The following is a 19,140-nucleotide window of genomic DNA, read 5'->3' as shown; positions in this document are numbered from 1 at the left end:
TTAATAAATCATATATGCTTAATTTTTTTTATTTAAAGTAATATTTAATTTAGATGTGGGGATAACTAAAAACAAAGCTCTTTTTTTTTTTTTTTTTAGTAAACTTATTAAGAGAATTTAGAAAATTTAACAAGGAGAAAGTTTGACTACAAATATAGTTATAGAATTTCACTCAATATTATTTTATTAGATGTGAATTATGACAAATTTATCAATAAATTACGTTTTCTTCTTATATTCTCTATACTTGCAAAATTTCCAAAAAAATCAAAGACAAATAATTATGCCATCAATCAACAGGGCAAAATTGTTATCCCTTATCTGAAATGATTGTGTTGGAATCTATGTAGGTTTAGCTTTATTTTGATAATAACTTATGCTATTGTGCAAATAAATAAAAAATTTCAAAAATTTGTATAGTTTTTTTTTATTATAGATAAAAATATACTCACCCAATAACGTTCTTTCATATGAATCTCCACATTTGTAGCCTATCAAATATGACCATCAAATCAAATCAAATCTCACGAGATGCTTTCACACACCTCAAAGCATTGGAATGGTGTAGTGTCCACCGATGAGTTGAGTGAACTAAGTAGCATTTCATCAAAAAGCAGTCGGCAGAACAAAACCCGTTTCTAACTTATTCACAAAAGCACACATGTACAAACAAAAATAGAAAAGAAAAGGGAATTGCCAACGGTGTCTTTTTATGTCTTGGATAAGCATAAGAAAGGCACATGAGGTTGCTCACTTTTATAGAAACAATCGCCTAGCTATCTCGGAAAAGGCTTCGTAACTGAACACCTAGCTCTCAAAAGAATCACGCAGAGTATGTTGGTTTAAAAGTGATTAGATTAGACTGATAGATAAGGAATAAGCATCATTCATGAATTATATGCCAATATCATTTTCACTCAATTCATTCATTTCCTATACAAATCTAAGTAATAATGACATTTGTTTCCGTATATTAGAATTGTAGATCATTACAAGAAATCCAAAACTAGAAATAATCTATTTTCATACGCATCTGCACATATATATGAGCTTAATCAAACTGTAGTGTGTGACTAAGATTGGTTATACTCATCTAAAAAGAAAAGGAAATGCATGGGCTATATATAGCCCATGCATTTCCTAGAGAATTCAGCTGCATGCAATACAATTATACAAACACAGTCACTGTGACTAAGATTGGTTATATACTCACCTAACAAGAAAAGGAAATGCATGGGCTATTTATATAAAAATAGAGATCCAGCTGCATGCAATACAATTATACAAACACAGTCACTGTGACTAAGATTGGTCATATACTCACCTAACAAGAAAAGGAAATGCATGGGCTATTTATATAATAACAGAGAATCCGGCTGCACGCAATACAATTATACAAACACAGTCTCATTCCTTTTTTTTGGTTAGAGGATATTGACAGAATGACAAGCCCCATTATTCATGAATTATATGGTATGTGATTTATGCGATTGCAAGACTCAAGGATTATGAGAAGAAGAATATAAGAAAATACTTAAGTACTCTCGAAGTATAGTAAAATGATGCTCTCTCTTTTCGCATTTATGATGGACTTATTATGAATTTAATAAGTGGATCTCACCATAAATGTGAGATGAGAACGCATTATTCACTGTGCTTCCAAGGTATCTAAAAATTACTCGAGAATATATATCCCATGTATTAGATAATTATTAATTGTTAATTGAGAATTTACTTTAGACGCAAAGTTTCAGGAAGTAAACAGTGAACAAAGGCCACTGTTAGAGGAATATACAATGCACACTCCAAAATTGTTGAGTGGAATGTAAAATCAGACTTTTTTATTTATTTATTTATTTTTTTTGAGAAAGTAAAATCAGACTTATTATGCGTTATTTGAATTGAGTGAGACTTATTTTGGTCAATTTATACAGTTGTACCTTAAATAAAATGTGAAACAGGACCATAATTAACTTAATGATGAGAATTCTTTGCGGCTATTATGGTCGGCCAACATGAATAAGATACATTAAAACAAAAAGAAACATGATAATATTAATAACGCACCAATGACATCAGTGATCAGAACATAGATTAAAGCAAAGCAAAAGGATATCGAAAAGCAATCTCATGGATGCTTGTTTATGGTGCAAAAACGTGTGAACTCAGGACCTAAAAAAACCAAAGCCACCCCACTATTTGTGTAGCCACATGATGCACCACTTAACACCATCATTTTTTTAGCTTTTACTCAATGCCGTATAATCTAAAACATTCTCTTCTCTCACTGTTTTAGTCTCTTCCAATCCCTCTCTATCTATCTCCTTTAAATACAATCCAACCAAGTCTTAGTCTTAATACAGTTGCAATACTTTCATCTCTTTCTTCTTCCATATATCTCTTTGTCTCTCTTTCTTTTCTTTCTGTGAATCCAAACAAGTCTTAGTCCTCAGTACAGAAAATTATCTTCCTTTCTCTCTCATATCTAACAAGAATTCATTGAACAAACTATGAGGCTGAGAAGAATAGGCATTGCTTTGGTTACACTCGTGATGGTTTGTAGAATCCACATATGTTTGTCAGAGAATATTACCAGAGGAAGCTTTCCAAAGGGTTTCGTTTTTGGGACTGCCTCTTCTGCTTTCCAGGTTGGTCATGACCCCATTAACCAAGACCTTCTATTTATTTATTATTGATATCAATGATATTTTATCAGTTATGTCTGTGATATGTTTTTTGGGCCCCTCTAATGCAAGCTTTTTCTCTAGGAGAAGAGTCAAACAAAACTCACACAATTTTGTTTCCTTTGGTGGACATCAAAACAGCTTCTTTTGTGTCCTGTTTGGTGTTTGCTTGTGAATATGAATATTTTGGTGAATTTCTTAATAAGTGCAGAAACACCAAAAAATTTCATAATTTATTAAGGTTAGAAAGTTGTTGTTGGAACAATAATTTTCCATAATAAACCTGTTACTAACACTGTTATTGTGCACCAATCCACAATAAGCCACCCCAATATATGTGAACGAAAATAGATTTATTGTTTTCTTAAAGCTGTCTTCCATTATGAGAAAGTGCACTACAGCCACTCAACCACAATAAGAAAAGAAAGATAAAAACAGTGAAATTTAATAAACAGAAATTGAAATAAAAATATTTGATTCTTAACTTATCTCACTCTTTCTTCATGAGTATCTGAAAAGAACTGGGTAGATGAACAGTGCTTAGTTCTTCTTTTTTCTTTTTCTTTCTAAAAATATATATATATATATATATATATATATATTCTTTTGTTGGGTTAATATTATTTGGTCTCTCTCTGAGAGCGTATTTGTCATTCCAACTTATTTTGCTTATGAAGTGGCGGGGATAGGTGACAAACTCCTTAAGATTCGAGAATATAGGGGAACCAATTATTCTGTGTCTATTTTTGGGGGCCGGAAAATATAAGGGAAATAACTAAAAATAGACTTTTTTGACTTTTAAGCTTTAGATGTGGCGACTGATGAGTGAGCGAATGACTCGCATTTACAATCATTTGAGGAAATTCCAATAAAATATATTTGTTCCTCAAAATTATATAGAAACTAGTATCAGTAGTTCCCCCCCCCCCCCCCCCCCCCCCCCCCAAAAAGCTAATCTTTTATAAATTCACAAATATTCTTATTTCTTAGTCCTTCATGATTTGCATGGGACTATATAACCTCACGAAACATAACGACTTACCTTTACAACATTAATAATAATTACTTTCATATTTTTAAATAGATCCTGAAATGAGTGAGTTAGTCAACTCAATACATTTTTTAATGAAATGGGTTCAAGTTATTCTTAATGTAACTTCACAAAAATTACACATTTTTTAAACTATTGATTTCCATTAGATCTAATGGTTAAAAAGACACTAGTCATATATCAAATCTAATATCATTAAGTCATAATTCTTTTCTAAATATAAACAAAGAGTCATTAAACTATTTCAACCCCCACCTCTCTCTCTCTCTCTCTCTCTCTCTCTCTCTCTCCATGAACTCCTCTAATGGACGCACATGCCTAAAATTATATTCAGTTTCTCAAATACAACTCGATTAATAACATTTTCAGTGGTTTAAGTTTACTTCTTGACGGTGTAAAAGGGGTTTGGTCCGTTTGGAGTTGGAGTGGGAGTCTGATGGTGTGAATGCTTTATGAATAGTTGAAACTAAAGATGTATGTCTTTTATTTCTTCCCTTTTGCTACTAAAGCAAGGCACAAGGCACAAGGGTCAAGTGATTTGTTAATTTTAATCTATGCTCACTAATTTCTTAAGCTAGGAATTTGTCATGGCTATCTAATTTGCTTCACCACAATTTGTTTGATAGTGCCATAGTAACACGAGTTATCATCTCAGATGTCTTGGAACTCTACCTCCCTTATTTATGCTCATAGTGACACGACTCACGAGTTCAACCATGATTTTCCAAAAAAACAATCCAATAGCACCCACTTAACATAGATTTGAAAGCTTCAGATAAAATAGATCTATGTTTTAAGCTACGTTGGGGTGCTCTTTAGTAGATGAGTATAGATTGCGGATTGAAATAGAGGCACACAATAAATAAGGAGAGAGAGAAAATAAATGCTAGTATATTAATAAGGTAATAAGGTGGAAAGTAATAACTCTCTAAAAGAAAATTTATGATTTAAAAAATGTGAAACTTTACAAGAGTTACACCAGGTGTAACTTGAACCTATCTTTTTTTTTTTTTTTTTTAATTATTTTTTCTCTTTCCTTTTTATCCTTAGTAATGTTAGACTCACAAAGTTTTTCACAATGACTAATTTGGCAAGTGATTATCTTGTATTTTTATTTTTTATAGTATTTGCATTAGTTCATGTAAAAATTTCCATCTATTTTAGTATAAGAACTTACTTTCTTTTATTTTACATATACTTATTTTTCAAAACACTCAACATCAGTTTATTTATTTTACATTTCATTTCATTAAAATACTATTTCCTTTCTTGGGGCCACCTTTTCAAGGCCACGCCCACCATGGCTTGACCTTGGCTGCTTACCCATGGGAGCTGCCATGGCCTTGGGAGCATGCACACGGGCATGCCATGGCCTTGGCAGCCAAAGCCCAAGCAGTCCCCTTGGGCAAGCTACCAATGCCATAGCATGACAGACAATTTTTTTATTATTATCCCAAATCATTTTTCTTTCTTCCTCTTTCATGATCAAACTAAAACAAGTACAAAGAATTATTATAATATTCATTTGCAAAGCTATAGTAATTATGTAAATTTACACATTTACTATAACACAACTGCATTTTTCCATAACAATACATTGACTGGTGCGGGAGATTTTGGGAGTTGGTTAAAATGTGGGGTTTATTCTATTTTGTAAGGACTAATGTAAATGTTTTAAAGCTAGAGAAAAAAAAATTACAATTATTAACTTGACAATTTTCAATTGGAGCAATATTACTTTTACATGAAACCACTAACACAGCTTTTATTATCACTTTAGTAACAATCACAACATATCACCTCTTATTAGAAAAAAAGGTAAAATATTTTGTGTTTTTAAACTTACTAATTTTACACTCATCATTGTAGATTTGACTTGGTGGAAACTAGCACAACATCTCTTTGGCAAAGTCGAGAGAGAAAAAGTAGAAAATTATTGCATTTAGAATGTTAATAAGATTCCCTTTTTATTTTTCTCATTAGTGTTAATGTCATGTTAGAACTTTCAGCTTAAATTAAAAATAGCATTATTATTGCTGGATTGTCTTTTTCTTCATTGGTTTGCTCGCCTAAGCCAAAAACCAAGAAGTGCAAGTGATATGATGTGATCGTATAATCCATATTTATGCTGTTTACTAAGAATTGCCGTCTGATCTATGCAGTATGAAGGAGCCGTGAAAGAGGACGGGAGGGGACCCACGGTTTGGGACACTTTTTCACATACTTTTGGTAAATATATATATATATATATATATTTTTTTTTTTTTTTTGGGCACAAAGTAAATATAATATAACATTATTAAAATTCTTAATTTTCATTTGAAAAATATAATCCCAACAAAAACAATATTAAGACAATTCTTATTTTACATTGTATTAGAAATGTAAAATTTACACAAAATAAATGTGTACAATATTATATACATTTGTTTAGTACAATATAAATTAAGAATTTTCCATAATATTATTGCACATATTATTAATGAACAAAAAAATTATTATTGTATCTCTCTTTGACTTTCGTCTTATGATAAATTACTCTAATCATGTCCACCATTATGTGTAAGTGTGTTACCATATTCAACGTGTTACCTGTTTCTTCAATTTAATTTTTGTCGCACTCAAAATCTAAAATCTTAAACTATGTTTGGCAAAATTGAGGGGAGAAAAAGGAAAAAGAAAATAAGAGAGGGGAAGAAGAGGAAATGGAACAGAAGTGAAAAATTCTATCTTTCATGATTTCACTTTTATAATTAAAAATCAAAATTTAAACTTTCTATTTCATTCACTCTCCATTTCTTCCTATTTGGAAGGAAAGTTAATAGTGGGTATGGAGGGAAACAAAATCCTTCCATTTCCTTTCTCTCCTCTTTAATTCCACCCATCCAAACAAGGGAAAAGTTTCTTTTCCCTTGCTTTTCCCACACTCCCTTTCCCTTCCACCTCTCTTCCTTTGAACCAAACATAAGTGTAAAAGTCTGACACAAGTACCAAGATTCTTATAGCTTAGTAGCACCATCTAATTCTCCTAGAAGAACTTGTCTTTGAATCTCCATCCCCTAGTTGTTATTATTAAAAAAACATTAGACAAAATTGACAAGGTAGTTTTCCTAAGTAGTATGGACACAAACACTGTCACAAAACACAACGACATGGCAATTCTTGAAAATTAGAACATGGCATGGTGGGTATGCGACATTAATTAATTAGTTAATATATATATTTAGGTATATTTTATTTATTTAGAGACATATTTTATGTTCATTTTCCCAACATAATAAGGACATACATGCAGAAGTATCACTAACGTGTCTAACATGGACATGCCAAGGGATTTGAAGTGTTCGTGCTTCTTAGCCTCTTGTCTGTTGCAATTTGCCGGCTCTTACTTTGTAATCATTATGATACTTAAGTCGTATTAGCCCACTTCAAATATGTCATAAAGTTTTCTAAGTATATGATCAATTGGAGTGGTTGGCTGTGTTTTAGATATCATTTAGAATTTAGCAAAAAGTCCATAAAGTTCTACTGTGTACCTAACAACTGTGAAAGAATTTGAATCTTTCAAGGCTCTGATTATTGTTTACCTTTGCATTTTGTTACAGGTAAAGTAGCTGATTTCAGTAATGCTGACATCGCTGTGGATGATTATCACCGTTATAATGTAAATCTACTCGATCCATTTTTGGTTCTTTTACTAGGTGAAATAATACTGGTTTGTTAGGATTCATCCCATGATAGCCAATCATGCTCATACATGGTTATGCACATTCAATGAGGGATTAGTCACTAGAGGATATAAGACTGATTTATGACCTTCTAGGATGATATATATCCTCTGTTTATATCATAAGAATGTTCTGATTTGAACTCAAATATATTGGCACATCATATGTCTCACTCAGTCTAGGACAACCTTGAATGTGCAAATGGTCAGAAACTAGACTTGAAAGAAGTGTGTGCATGCTTGCTTAATTTTTCAATTAGCCACATGAATGCTTCTGAGGCATATTTCAAGTACATTTTTTTTTATAAGTTGCTTAAAACGCAACCAAACCCGGTTTAGAAACGATTTTTTTTTTACTTGTTTCTTCTTGATAAAATGCACACATTTGTAAATTTTTTGTTTTTTGCAAACAGGAAGATATACAACTTATGAAGGACATGGGAATGGATGCCTATAGGTTTTCAATTGCTTGGTCTCGGATTTTTCCTAGTAAGTCTTCTTTGGAATCAACATCAGTGCTCATCTAGAACTAATTCATCAAGCAAATAAAGCCTTCAATTAACAGTTACAGTGCTTAAATAAAAGTAATCTTTGGATTGGAGATGGTTCAAAAATAAATTAGCTTACATGAAATGCAGGCTACAAGTGTCATATATCACTCAATCACACCATGCTTTAAACAATTTTTTTTATGAAAGAAATTAACTGCTTTATGCTTTGTCCATCTTTAATATGGTAGAATGTCCTGCCTACACTCATATCAAAAGATAGAAGTTAACCTTAGGTGCTTAGTCTCATGTGGATTATTTTATTACTTCCAAAGCATTGTGTAACTTGACCCAATGTTGGGAAATTTCAAAACAATTGTGTATTTATTTTTTATAATATAACCATTCAAGATCTTATTTATGTTTCACAATAGTTTTCTCTACAACCTTATTTAAGAGTAGAATTAAAAATGAAAGTTCTTATTGTGAGTTCCTTTCAATCAGATGGAAGTGGTGAAATCAACCAAAAAGGAGTTGATCACTATAACAACCTCATCAATGCTTTACTAGCCAAAGGTAAGCTTACATATCTATAAATTAGGCTAGCATTGATCTACACTATCAAGTCAAATTGAAACCCCTCTTTCTAAGGGTGAAGACCTTATTTTGAAACCTGAAACCAATTTGAAGACTGTAACCATTAGATTGCTTATAGCAACTTTTTTTTTTTTTTTTGATAAACTTGTTGATAGCAACTTTAATCATATCCAGTATACATTCCTATGGAGCTATGCTTATGCAATATAAGACAACATGTGTAGGAATTGAACCATATGTGACCCTCTACCATTGGGATCTTCCTCAAGCACTAGAAGATAAATACCAGGGATGGTTGAACCCACAAATCATGTAATTGATCCTACTTTTGTACTTTTCTCTCCTTTTTTTTTTTTTTTTTTTTTTTTTGGTAAATTTGAATAGTTTATATGCTGGTAGTTCAAGTAACTAATCATAGTTGGTTACAGAAAGGACTTTGCAACGTATGCCGAGACATGCTTTCAGAAATTTGGTGACAGGGTGAAGCACTGGATCACATTCAATGAGCCTCATACATTTACTGTCCAAGGGTACGACGTCGGCCTCCAAGCACCAGGGCGATGCTCTATCTTACTTCACATATTTTGTAGGGCAGGAAACTCTGCAACCGAGCCTTACATTGTTGCCCACAATGTTCTCCTTTCTCATGCTACTGTGGCAGATATATACAGGAAAAAGTACAAGGTATGATGACCGATACTATTTCAAATCAACATAACAAGGATGAAACATTATATGAAACACTCATTGGTACTTGGTGTACACTAACATATATAATCATGCTTGTATATGTCTGTGCATGCACTTATACATTGCTTGGCAACATTTATGATTAACTAGATATAAACAACACTGATTGATTCTTCCTTTTCCATTGTGCAGCAAAAACAACGTGGATCACTTGGAATAGCTTTTGATGTTATGTGGTTTGAACCAGCAACAAACTCCATAGATGACATTGAAGCTGCTCAAAGAGCCCAAGATTTTCAGCTCGGCTGGTAACTTTTAACTTTTATTTAGCTACACATTTTGGTTCAAAGAGTGCTTAGGAAGAGAAAAATAGGGTTTTTTTTTTTTTTTTTTTAAAAAACTATTATACTAGCATAATCATTGATTGTTTACTACTTATTCCAACAAATAGCTTCTGTTATCACCAGCAATTATGTTTTGATGTATTTTAGAGTGATGATATTATTACCATAATTTATACTACATAAATCTTGCAAACAAGTGTTAATAAATAAATAAAAGTAATTCAGAAAATTATTTATTATGTTGTTGATGTAGCATCAATCACATCAATTGTAGCATTAATTTGTAAGCCTTTTATGGTTTTCCTAGATTTTAAATTATGTTGTTACTTAGTGGAATTGTTACATTATATTTGCAGGTTTATTGAGCCTTTGATCTTTGGGGATTATCCTAGCTCGATGAGAAGTAGGGTAGGAAACCGGTTGCCAAAATTTTCTAAATCCGAGGTAGCTCTTCTCAAGGGTTCTTTGGATTTTGTTGGCATTAATTACTATACAACATTTTATGCAAGAAAGAATTCAAGTGATTCACTCGTTAAAATACTAAACGACTCCATTGCAGACTCTGGTGCAATTACCCTACGTAAGTTAATGGTGATTCCTTTCTAAAATTGCATAAACTTTAGTAATATTGTTTGGAAAACTTACCTAGTTAGAGATAATGATCTATTTGTTTTAACTCCGTATTCTACTTTTGTCATATTGGTTTTTGACTTTGTTTTCAGCATTCAAAGATGGGAAAGCTATTGGAGACAGGGTAAGTGTATCTAAAGCAACATATAAGTTTATATATAAGAGTGATGTTAATGATATTACAATATGATTAAATTCTAAATCGTACAAACTTATGTAGTGATGTGTCACCAATCACAAAAAAGTACTTATGAAATTTATTTATTTTGTTGTTGAAGTGGCACTAATTTCATTATTGTCACGTCAATTTATAAGTTTTTTGTACTAAAATTGATTATAGGTTTAACATTTTCTATATTCTAAGAAAGAAGGTGGCATGACATGATAGAGGGCCAAACAACACCAATCTAGCTTACATTGACCTTTTTTTTTCTTGGACTAGCTAGATTTTGGTGAGAGAGTGGAAAAATATAATGCCTCTGTAGGTCATGCAAGCATTGTGATTATGGTATAATTTGTCTACCTAAATATATATTGTTATCCCATAACAAATTGCAGGCAAGTTCTATTTGGTTGTACATAGTACCTGAAGGGATCAGAAAGTTAATGAACTACATCAAGCAAAAGTATGGGAACCCTCTGGTTATTATCACTGAAAATGGTAATCCTCTAAAAGACTCGAAGTTTTCATACCCTGTAAACTAAGTTGTCACATCTTAAACAGCATTTGAGGCAAATTCTGTGTTTTCAAAAGCAAATAACTCAGTACACTATTTCGATAATGGATTAAAAATAAAATAATTGTTTGGATTCTTGTTCAATTTTTTCAATAGTTATTCTATTTAACCTTGCTGATTTGTATACAAGTACTTATGATTTATTTCATAAATGAACACATTTCAATGGATATCCTAAACAATGAATCTCATGAAATAAAAATTTATCAGCAGTTAAGATGGCATGTTGTGATTGGTGTGCAATAAAAAGGAGTGTTAGTGGTGAGATCATGTGCAAGTGGTGTTGCACCAATCACAACTTGTAGCCTTTGTAATTTGTGAAAAAAAAAAATTTGTGAACCTTTTTGTGTTTCTAGCATTGCTTTATTCCAAAATGCGATTGAAATATCACCATCTGTAGTTTGAACATATTTATCCGCATCAATGTGCTATAGATATGATTAAAATCTCAATCTAAATCTTGTTTATCATGGTTGTATAGGGATGGATGATCCAAACAACTCACTTATCTCCATTAAAGATGCTCTAAAGGATGAGAAAAGGATCAAATATCACAATGAGCATCTAACCAACTTGCTAGCTGCAATCAAGTATGTAATAGTGTCTTCTATCAAGCAGGCACATATTCACTAGCCATTGTTGATAAGATCTAAATGATTACTTTGTTGATACTTGCAGGAATGATGGTTGCAATGTGAGAGGGTATTTTGCATGGTCTTTAATGGATAACTGGGAGTGGGCAGCTGGATATACTTCAAGATTTGGTCTCTATTTTGTTGATTATAAAGACAAGCTCAAGAGATATCCAAAGGACTCTGTTACATGGTTCAAGCAGTTCTTGACTTCAACATAAAGATGGAGAAAAATGAAGGTGCAGCAACCGGACTCTTCCAAATCAATGCATTGCATGCTGAATGTACAATTAGTGTCTGAAAGCATATTCTTACTTGTTCCATCCTGTTTTTTTTAGGCAGCTCATCCTAAGATATAAAGAAAATGTGTCCTTCATGTATTGATTTGAACATGTTTATTTCCAATAATCCAAAGAAATATGAAACTCTGGCTTACTTTGCCATTGGCCGCGAAATGAAATTGTTTTTCTTGCACTTTTCTTCTTCATTAGCAAAAAATTACACAACTTTTAGCACACAAAAATTACATCACTATTGACCCTCCTAGAAAAAATTCCTGGAGTTGCCACTGCTAAACTGCACCAGGGGCAACATTAGTTGTTGTATGGTTTCTCAAGTATCATTGTTCACAATTTATAGTTTAGTATTTACTATTGTTGAGGCCAATTGTTATGTGGTATGGCCATTCATACTTTCTAAAATCAATTTCCCAAGCCCAAAATCTAGGAAGAATTAAAAATCTTAAATTAGTTTACACATGGATTATTATCTAAATCACTGTGTAATAAGTTAAAGGAGATTAAAAAAAAAAAATTTGTTTGAAGACTTTGTTATTGTCAAAATGATTTAAATCTTTAATAGGTCTTTTTGTATTTTTAGAATTAAAACAGTAGACTAGGATCTTTCCTAGTCCTATGGTTACTTCTAAACCTTTTATCTAGGCTCTGGGATAATCCTAAGCCATGGGTTTTAGTTCCTAGTGATATCTCAAGAGATCTTTATTGATTATAAAAATTTAGAATAATACTTGAAAATTTCATTAGAGATATCTTGGCTTAAATTCCATAAATATTGATCTAGATATTGGGAAAAATATCAAAAAACTTAAAATTATCAATATAATGTAAGTTTTTTTTTTTTTTTTTTTAAAGAAAAAATATATAATGTAAGTTATTATATATAAACAGAAATGAGTTCCAGTTAGCTCATCTGGTAAAGTTTCTGATGATTGAATAAGAGATTTGACATAAACTATTGTTACTCTAATTATAACAAGTCATATTAACTTTTAAAGTATAAATTACTACAAAAAATAATTTTACTTATTCTTCTTCTTTTTTTATTTAGATTGTATGGGGGGCAAGATTCAAACTATAGATATGGGTACCATAAAAGAAGTCATTATCACTGAGCTATCACTTGAACCCCTCATTTGAAATTGCTCATAGTACAAAAAACTTAGGCACTAAATACCAAATTCAACAAACAATATTTTTCACACCTAAAGCTTTCATTTACAACACACAAAATTAAAATCTTTTTCAAACGTTGTAAAGGTCTCTTGTAAGCTGTAACTAACACCCTAGAATTGATCTTCCTTCTTTACTTCTTTTTGGTCATCCAAATAGGATTGGTAATGTGGCAAAAAGCCAACAGGGATCTGAGGATGTATCACAAACAAAACTGTTTTCACAACAAATTTCACACTTGCTGAATTAGCAAGTTATTGATTCTAATTGCTTACACAACTTTATTATCTAATATTAACAACTTGCCACCTTAAATAATCGTGAAATTTATTATAATTTTATCGTTCCTCTAGACTTATTGTTATTCAGTACTCTAAAAAATAGAACGATATGATACATTCTCCTTTCACATAAATGATAAGTCCACTAGTTAAATTCATAACTTGTAATGAGATCCATCGTTCATACAAGAATAAGAGTTTGCTTCGAACCACAAAAGCTCTATTATATTTATGCGATCCTAATTTTGAAACTTCTTTAGGACCACTTTCAAGAGATTCCTCCCTATAATAACCTAGTTTTAGCATGTGTTTGCGTACAGAGTTTTCCGCATTTTGCATTTTTTTAGTGGATCACATGGGTACTGTTCACGGACCACCAAGAACTGAAAATGCAGCCATGGGTTTTGCTACAGTGTTTTGCCTTTAAAAAATTATTTTGCTACAGTGTTTTCAGTTTTCAGCAAATAAGCGGTATCCAAACAAACCCTTAGTGTGTTTGGAATAGAAGGACAATTATATACTTGAAGAAACCACTAAAGCTCATTTATATTTATGAGATCCTAGAATTGAAACCTTTTTAGGACCACTTTCAGGAGATTCCTCAATGTAATAACCTAGTCTTAGTGTGTGTGGAACAGGATGACAATTACATACTCGAGGTATATATACCATTTTTTTTTTTTTTTAACTTGGCCACTATCGTATCATTATGAATGAATGTGGGCCATCACCCATACCAGGCCCATCAACAGCCCATCCTTCCAGTCTTTCATTTTCCTCTAAACCCTCAGTTCCACTGCGAGGGTTTTCGATTTTCCATTTTCACCGGACAAAGAAGATCACCATCCATCGTTGCTTTTTGCTCCCAAACTCGGTAACTAAATTCTCAATTTCATAGCTTCTTCTCTCTATTCCAAACCTAACTTATTCACATTCAATGCTCAACAATCATTCTCTGGTCATGTTTGGTTGTGCGGTTCAAACACACATTTTTACATTTTAAACAACTTTACCCACTTTTTCACCACATCTATATCAAAAACACTAAAAAAAAAATTTTGCAACGTGGGAGCATCCGATTGGTTGATTTGAAATGCTCAAACAACGTTGACTTGAAATCAAACGGTTCTCACTTTGCCACTGCAACTGCCAAATTTCATGGCAGCTCAATTGGGTTTTCAAATGCTCGCTTTTTAGGTTCCCTCTCCAAATTCGTATGTATTCTCACTCATTGTACTCTAATGTACTACCATCTTCAGCCTGATTATGTTTTTTTTTTTTTTTTAGTTTTGATTTATTTATTTATATATTTACTAGTGTACTAATTAGTGTTATATAAGCTAAGAATCATGGGCACGTTGAAAAAATTGGACACTCTTGTAATTGGGTTTAATCCAAATTAAATGGTTGTTAAATGTTAATTTGGAAAAATTTGTGATTTGGTTAAATCTGTCTCAGTAGTTATAATGCTTTGTTAATTTTTTTTTTGCTGATTTTGCTTAACATTTCTGTTGAAAATGCAGAAATTCTCTCTAAGTAATTCAACTACTTGAGTAAAAGTATCGTCTTTGGTACCTCGCTCATTGAAAGGGGTTTCGTTTTTTGGCGGGTCAAGTGTATTTGAAGGAAAAGAAAAGCAGACGAGACTCATTGAGTATAACTACTTAACTAGCACACACGAGAATTTGAATAGATGATATTCAAAAGAGAATTACCATCATATCAGCTAAAATAGGTAGATTCTGGTAGAATGGTATTAAAAAAATCCCGAGTTGTGATTTATTACATTATATCAAATAAAGAACACATTCCTATTTTCTATTGGCTAAAGACAGATTCAGAGACTACAGGGTCTTAGCGTCCATCAAGGATAAAACAGAAGGAAGAGAACATAAAACCCAACTCTAGAAAAAAGTAAAATTTGATTATCAAAAAAAAAAAAAAGAACTGTCTTAATAGTATTTAGTATCAGCCAATTTGGATATTTAGTATGGTTGATTAGTTGTTATAGGTTTAATTATGAGTAAAATATTGCTAAATGTTGGTGAACGCATAGAGGTTTGAAGCAACATTGTGCGTCTTTGTCAATCAATACATGTGTCAAACGTTTCTTTGATCTTGATGTTTTCGAGCTTCTTGTGATCATGAGATAATTGTTTCTCGTGAAAGCTTTTGTGTGGCATGTCGAGTGAAATTTTGTTGGTTATGATAATAAAGTGAGCTTGATGTGTGGAATAATGAGCGTGGATGGCACCCAATCTTTCAATTAGTGTGGAATTGAGTTCCAATAGGCATATGTACTGTTTTGGGGGTTAAGTGGTTGATTGTCTGAAGATTCATATCTTGTCTCTTGGATGCAATATGAAGATGCTACCAAAGAGCTCTAGCTCAAATCACTCTTCCCCTTGTAAGAGCAAGGTGGAGGGTGAAGTAATGATAATAATACACTGGGTGCATGTGTGAATACCACTATTAAAAAAAAAAAAATACAGAAAAGGCAATATAGAGATGCTTCAGGCAAGTATGTTACTGTTAACAGCTGCAAAAGTGACTGATAATAAATTATGATCTTTGTTAATGCTATTCCCGAAGATTTTCGGAGTTGTGTTCACCGGTTATTTGTCTTTTACTCCACCTCTGTGACTTTGAAATCTAGAGAATTGATACCAGCTGAACTTCTTTCACTTAACTTGCATTTTATGCTTACCAATTTGTGGGAAAATTAATTATTAACCAATGAGCTCTATGTGTTTCATACTTTGAATTAGAAAGGTGCAGTTGGGCGATTACTCTTCATGGTTTACATTGTTTAACATTTATTTGTGGAGGAAATTTTTTTTGGTGAATTATTAGCTATTATTTTTTCTCAAATCAAGACATCTTTGTATGATGTTTACAAATTTGTTCTTGCAGACAAGAATCGGCTCCCAAGCAGCTGTGGCAACACCATCTAATAATGGCATACCTTCAGTATCAGTGCAAGCAGAAGTTCTAGGCCAGGATTGTTACATTGGGCAGCTGTGCTACCTCCTTTCACTAGCAGATGCATTACAACGGTTGAAAATACTGTTGAATCGGCTTCACAGGATTCTTCTGCATCTATACCTGATGCAACTCCCAGGATCAAATTTAAGAGGCTCGATAAAACTGCCAAGCACATAATGCAGGCACGCATCTTTGTGTTGCTATTAGAGTAATCAATAGTATCATCTTCTTTTCCTCAATTTGATAATAATTGGTATTGTACTTCACAGATTTTAGATAAGGAAGCTGTAGAGGAAGTCAGGGAGAACCGAGAAATACCTGATATAAAACCTGGTTATATTGTGCAACTCAAAGTGGTATAGCAAATTCATTTTAAGAGGATGTTGTTGCTATTTTTATGTCGGTTAAGTAAATTTGTTCATTATGATCCTTCATATGAACAGGTAGTACCTGAGAACAAGTGACGTGTTTCAGTTCTGAAAGGCATTGTTAAAGCAAGACGTAATGCTGGTTTAAATACTACATTCAGATTAAGGAGGCTAGTGGCTGGGGTTGGAGTTGAATCTCTCTTCCCGCTGTAAGTATTTTGAGGTTCCTTTTTGCTCTTTAAAGTAAATATGGCCCTTTGATAAGCATTGGCCTTGCTGCTTTTGACTGGAAAAGTAACTTCCTGTTTTTTGCCGTGTGGCTTGGCAGCAACGTTAGATAGAGCCAGTAGTCGTCCACAGAAGCCTTCTCATCATTTTGTCAACATTAAATAGTTCCAGTAGTCATTTTTATATGCATAATACGTTGTTAATCAAATCTTGAAATACCACAGACGAGAGGATTATATTGAACTTGTGTATCTTAGACTTCCAAGTTCCAATATAATGATTGGCAATGTAATAAGTTGTTTCACTTTTATCTTTTCAATTAAGAGAAAAGGGGGTTGGAGGGGGTGGTGGGGGGAGTCATGCACAGATGTGGAGTCAATAATAAAAGCAGTAATCTGTAAAATTATTCTTTTAATAAGTGGATGTGGGGGAAAAGATTGGTGTTGTTTTTAACAAATCTTGTTGATAAAAGCATTAGCAGTTCTGCTGTTTTTAACAGATCTTGTTGGTACAAGTATTAGCAATTCTGTTGCCACAATATGAAGTGGATTCACATTCACTTGCGGTAAAGAAAAAATAAAAGAACAATTTATAAGTTTCTTGTCTAAATTCTGCACAGGTGTATTTTCTTAGTAACAACATTGTTTACCCAATTTGAAATTATGTGGTTGAATATGGATGTAAATAAACTATAATCAAATTTGAAACTAAGGTCAAACTTTTGGAGTTTCTTTACTAATTACCTCCTTATGCATCACATATATGGTTTTAGCTATCCTTATCGTTTGTTGTAATGTATGACAGATATTCACCTAACATAAACGAGATAAAGGTGCTGGACAAGAAGAAAATGAGAAGGGCCAAGCTTTACTATCTCAGGGACAAAATGAATGCACTTAAGAAGCAATAGTTGATAGCCATGCCAGTTGGAGATCAAAAATATTTTTCGAGAAAAATGGTAGGTTTGTTAACAATGTGATTCTGTTTTCTATTTATTAAGTCAGCTTTACCTACAGGATCTTGTTAAATGTTGAGGTCTGTGGAAGAAATGAGGGCTTCAAAGAAATACTGAGGAAATTGGCAATGCTATTAAATTTTTAATGTTCACAGCTATGTACGGGGGTTAAGCAATGTTGTGAATCTGTGCATCTTTTTAAAGGGTGCAGTGCTGGTGTTTCTGTACCAAATATAAAACGGACATCGTTGCCTTGGGGTCTGCTGTACTATTGATGGTTCTTAATAGAGGCAGTGGGGAAGAGCAAATAAATTGATCTATGCTGATATCTCTGTGATCATTAGCTTGATATCCTCATTAAGGTGGAAATACATGTTCAGTAGGTTGGTGTGCAATTTGGAAGTTACTCTATGCAGCATATTTTTTCATAGTTATGCACTATGGCTATGATTTGAATTATTTTTGTAAAATCACGTGGTTATACAAGTTAGTGCATGTTTGGAACAAATGGAGACAAAAGGAGAGGAGAGTAGAGAGGAAGATGTTCGGAATATGCTAAAATTTAGTATATTCCGATCACCTTTCCTTTTTCCCCCATCTCCCTTTGTCCAAACATAATGTTAGGCTTAACTTTATGAACTTTGCTAAAGACACTGAAAACTTAAACAAAAAATTTCATACCACTCTCACAGTTCACTTCACTTGGATCTACCACAATGTACAAGCAGAAAAAAGGTCTGAAATTTTTCTATGATTTCAGGGATATAGACTTTTCTCTTCTTTTAATCGTGGGATTTTCTCAAACTGTTTATCGTTGTTCTTTATTTTTATTTTTTTGGGCTTAAAAATAAAAGAGATGTGATATATATGGAACACGTTCTCTTTTGTCCTGAGGCAATGAAATTTTTCATGGGCTTGGTTTCAATGTTTGGCTTGGAAGTGGAAGTTTTATCTTATTTCAGGTGGTTCTCTCAAGTACTTCTTGTACCCCTTAAATAATTCAAGGATTATAGAATTTCAGTTAATATTATTTTATTAGATGTGAATTATGACAAATTCACCGATTAATTACGTTTTCTTCTTATATCCTCCATACTTGCAAAATTTTCAAAAAAATCAAAGACAAATAATTATGTCATGAATTAAATAGGGAGAAAATTGTTATCCCTAATCTGAAATGATTGTGTTGGAATCTTTGTAGGATTGGCTTTATTTTGACAATAACTTATGCTATTGAGCCAAAAAAAAAAATGTATAATTTTTTTATTATAGAT

At 32.5% G+C, this 19,140-nt stretch overlaps 2 protein-coding genes and 1 pseudogene across 4 annotated transcripts in view; all 3 read left to right on the top strand.

Annotated features, from left to right (window-relative positions):
- Window positions 1-2,172: 2,172 nt before the first annotated feature.
- On the top strand, window positions 2,173-12,054 carry LOC126718969 (beta-glucosidase 40-like). 2 transcript variants are annotated; one of them, XM_050421400.1, is made up of 13 exons: window positions 2,173-2,648; window positions 5,898-5,964; window positions 7,341-7,399; window positions 7,876-7,951; window positions 8,455-8,526; window positions 8,772-8,859; window positions 8,976-9,231; window positions 9,439-9,545; window positions 9,938-10,161; window positions 10,304-10,335; window positions 10,770-10,872; window positions 11,430-11,538; window positions 11,627-12,054. In XM_050421400.1, exons 1-13 carry the CDS (start codon window positions 2,511-2,513, stop codon window positions 11,799-11,801), a joined length of 1,506 nt encoding a protein of 501 aa, XP_050277357.1. In that variant the 5' UTR covers window positions 2,173-2,510; the 3' UTR covers window positions 11,802-12,054. The 2 variants fall into 2 exon arrangements, with proteins under 2 accessions (XP_050277357.1, XP_050277356.1); XM_050421399.1 differs by having other exon boundaries at window positions 2,175-2,648; window positions 9,430-9,545.
- A 2,256-nt stretch (window positions 12,055-14,310) lies between these two features.
- LOC126718972 (uncharacterized) overlaps window positions 14,311-19,140 on the top strand; it is a 32,916-nt gene continuing 28,086 nt past the window's right edge. Inside the window, exon 1 of one of the 2 annotated variants that reach the window (XM_050421408.1) lies at window positions 14,311-14,474. The gene's annotated coding sequence lies outside the window, so the exon portion shown is untranslated. The other variant, XM_050421407.1, reaches the window with a different exon arrangement.
- Window positions 15,578-18,122, top strand: LOC126719967 (50S ribosomal protein L19, chloroplastic-like; annotated as a pseudogene).

The sequence above is a fragment of the Quercus robur genome, chromosome 3, assembly GCF_932294415.1.
Source record: "Quercus robur chromosome 3, dhQueRobu3.1, whole genome shotgun sequence".
Taxonomy (NCBI): domain Eukaryota; kingdom Viridiplantae; phylum Streptophyta; class Magnoliopsida; order Fagales; family Fagaceae; genus Quercus; species Quercus robur.
The sequence above is the reverse complement of the archived record's forward strand: the minus strand, read 5'-3'. Positions and strand labels throughout refer to the sequence as shown.

Coding starts and splice junctions, on each gene's coding strand:
- LOC126718969 (XM_050421399.1), top strand. CDS start 2,511: ATGAGGCTGAGAAGAATAGGCATTGCTTTGGTTACACTCGTGATGGTT. Junction 8,860..8,975: donor TGGTTGAACCCACAAATCAT/GTAATTGATCCT, acceptor AGTTGGTTACAG/AAAGGACTTTGCAACGTATG. Junction 11,539..11,626: donor AACTTGCTAGCTGCAATCAA/GTATGTAATAGT, acceptor TGATACTTGCAG/GAATGATGGTTGCAATGTGA.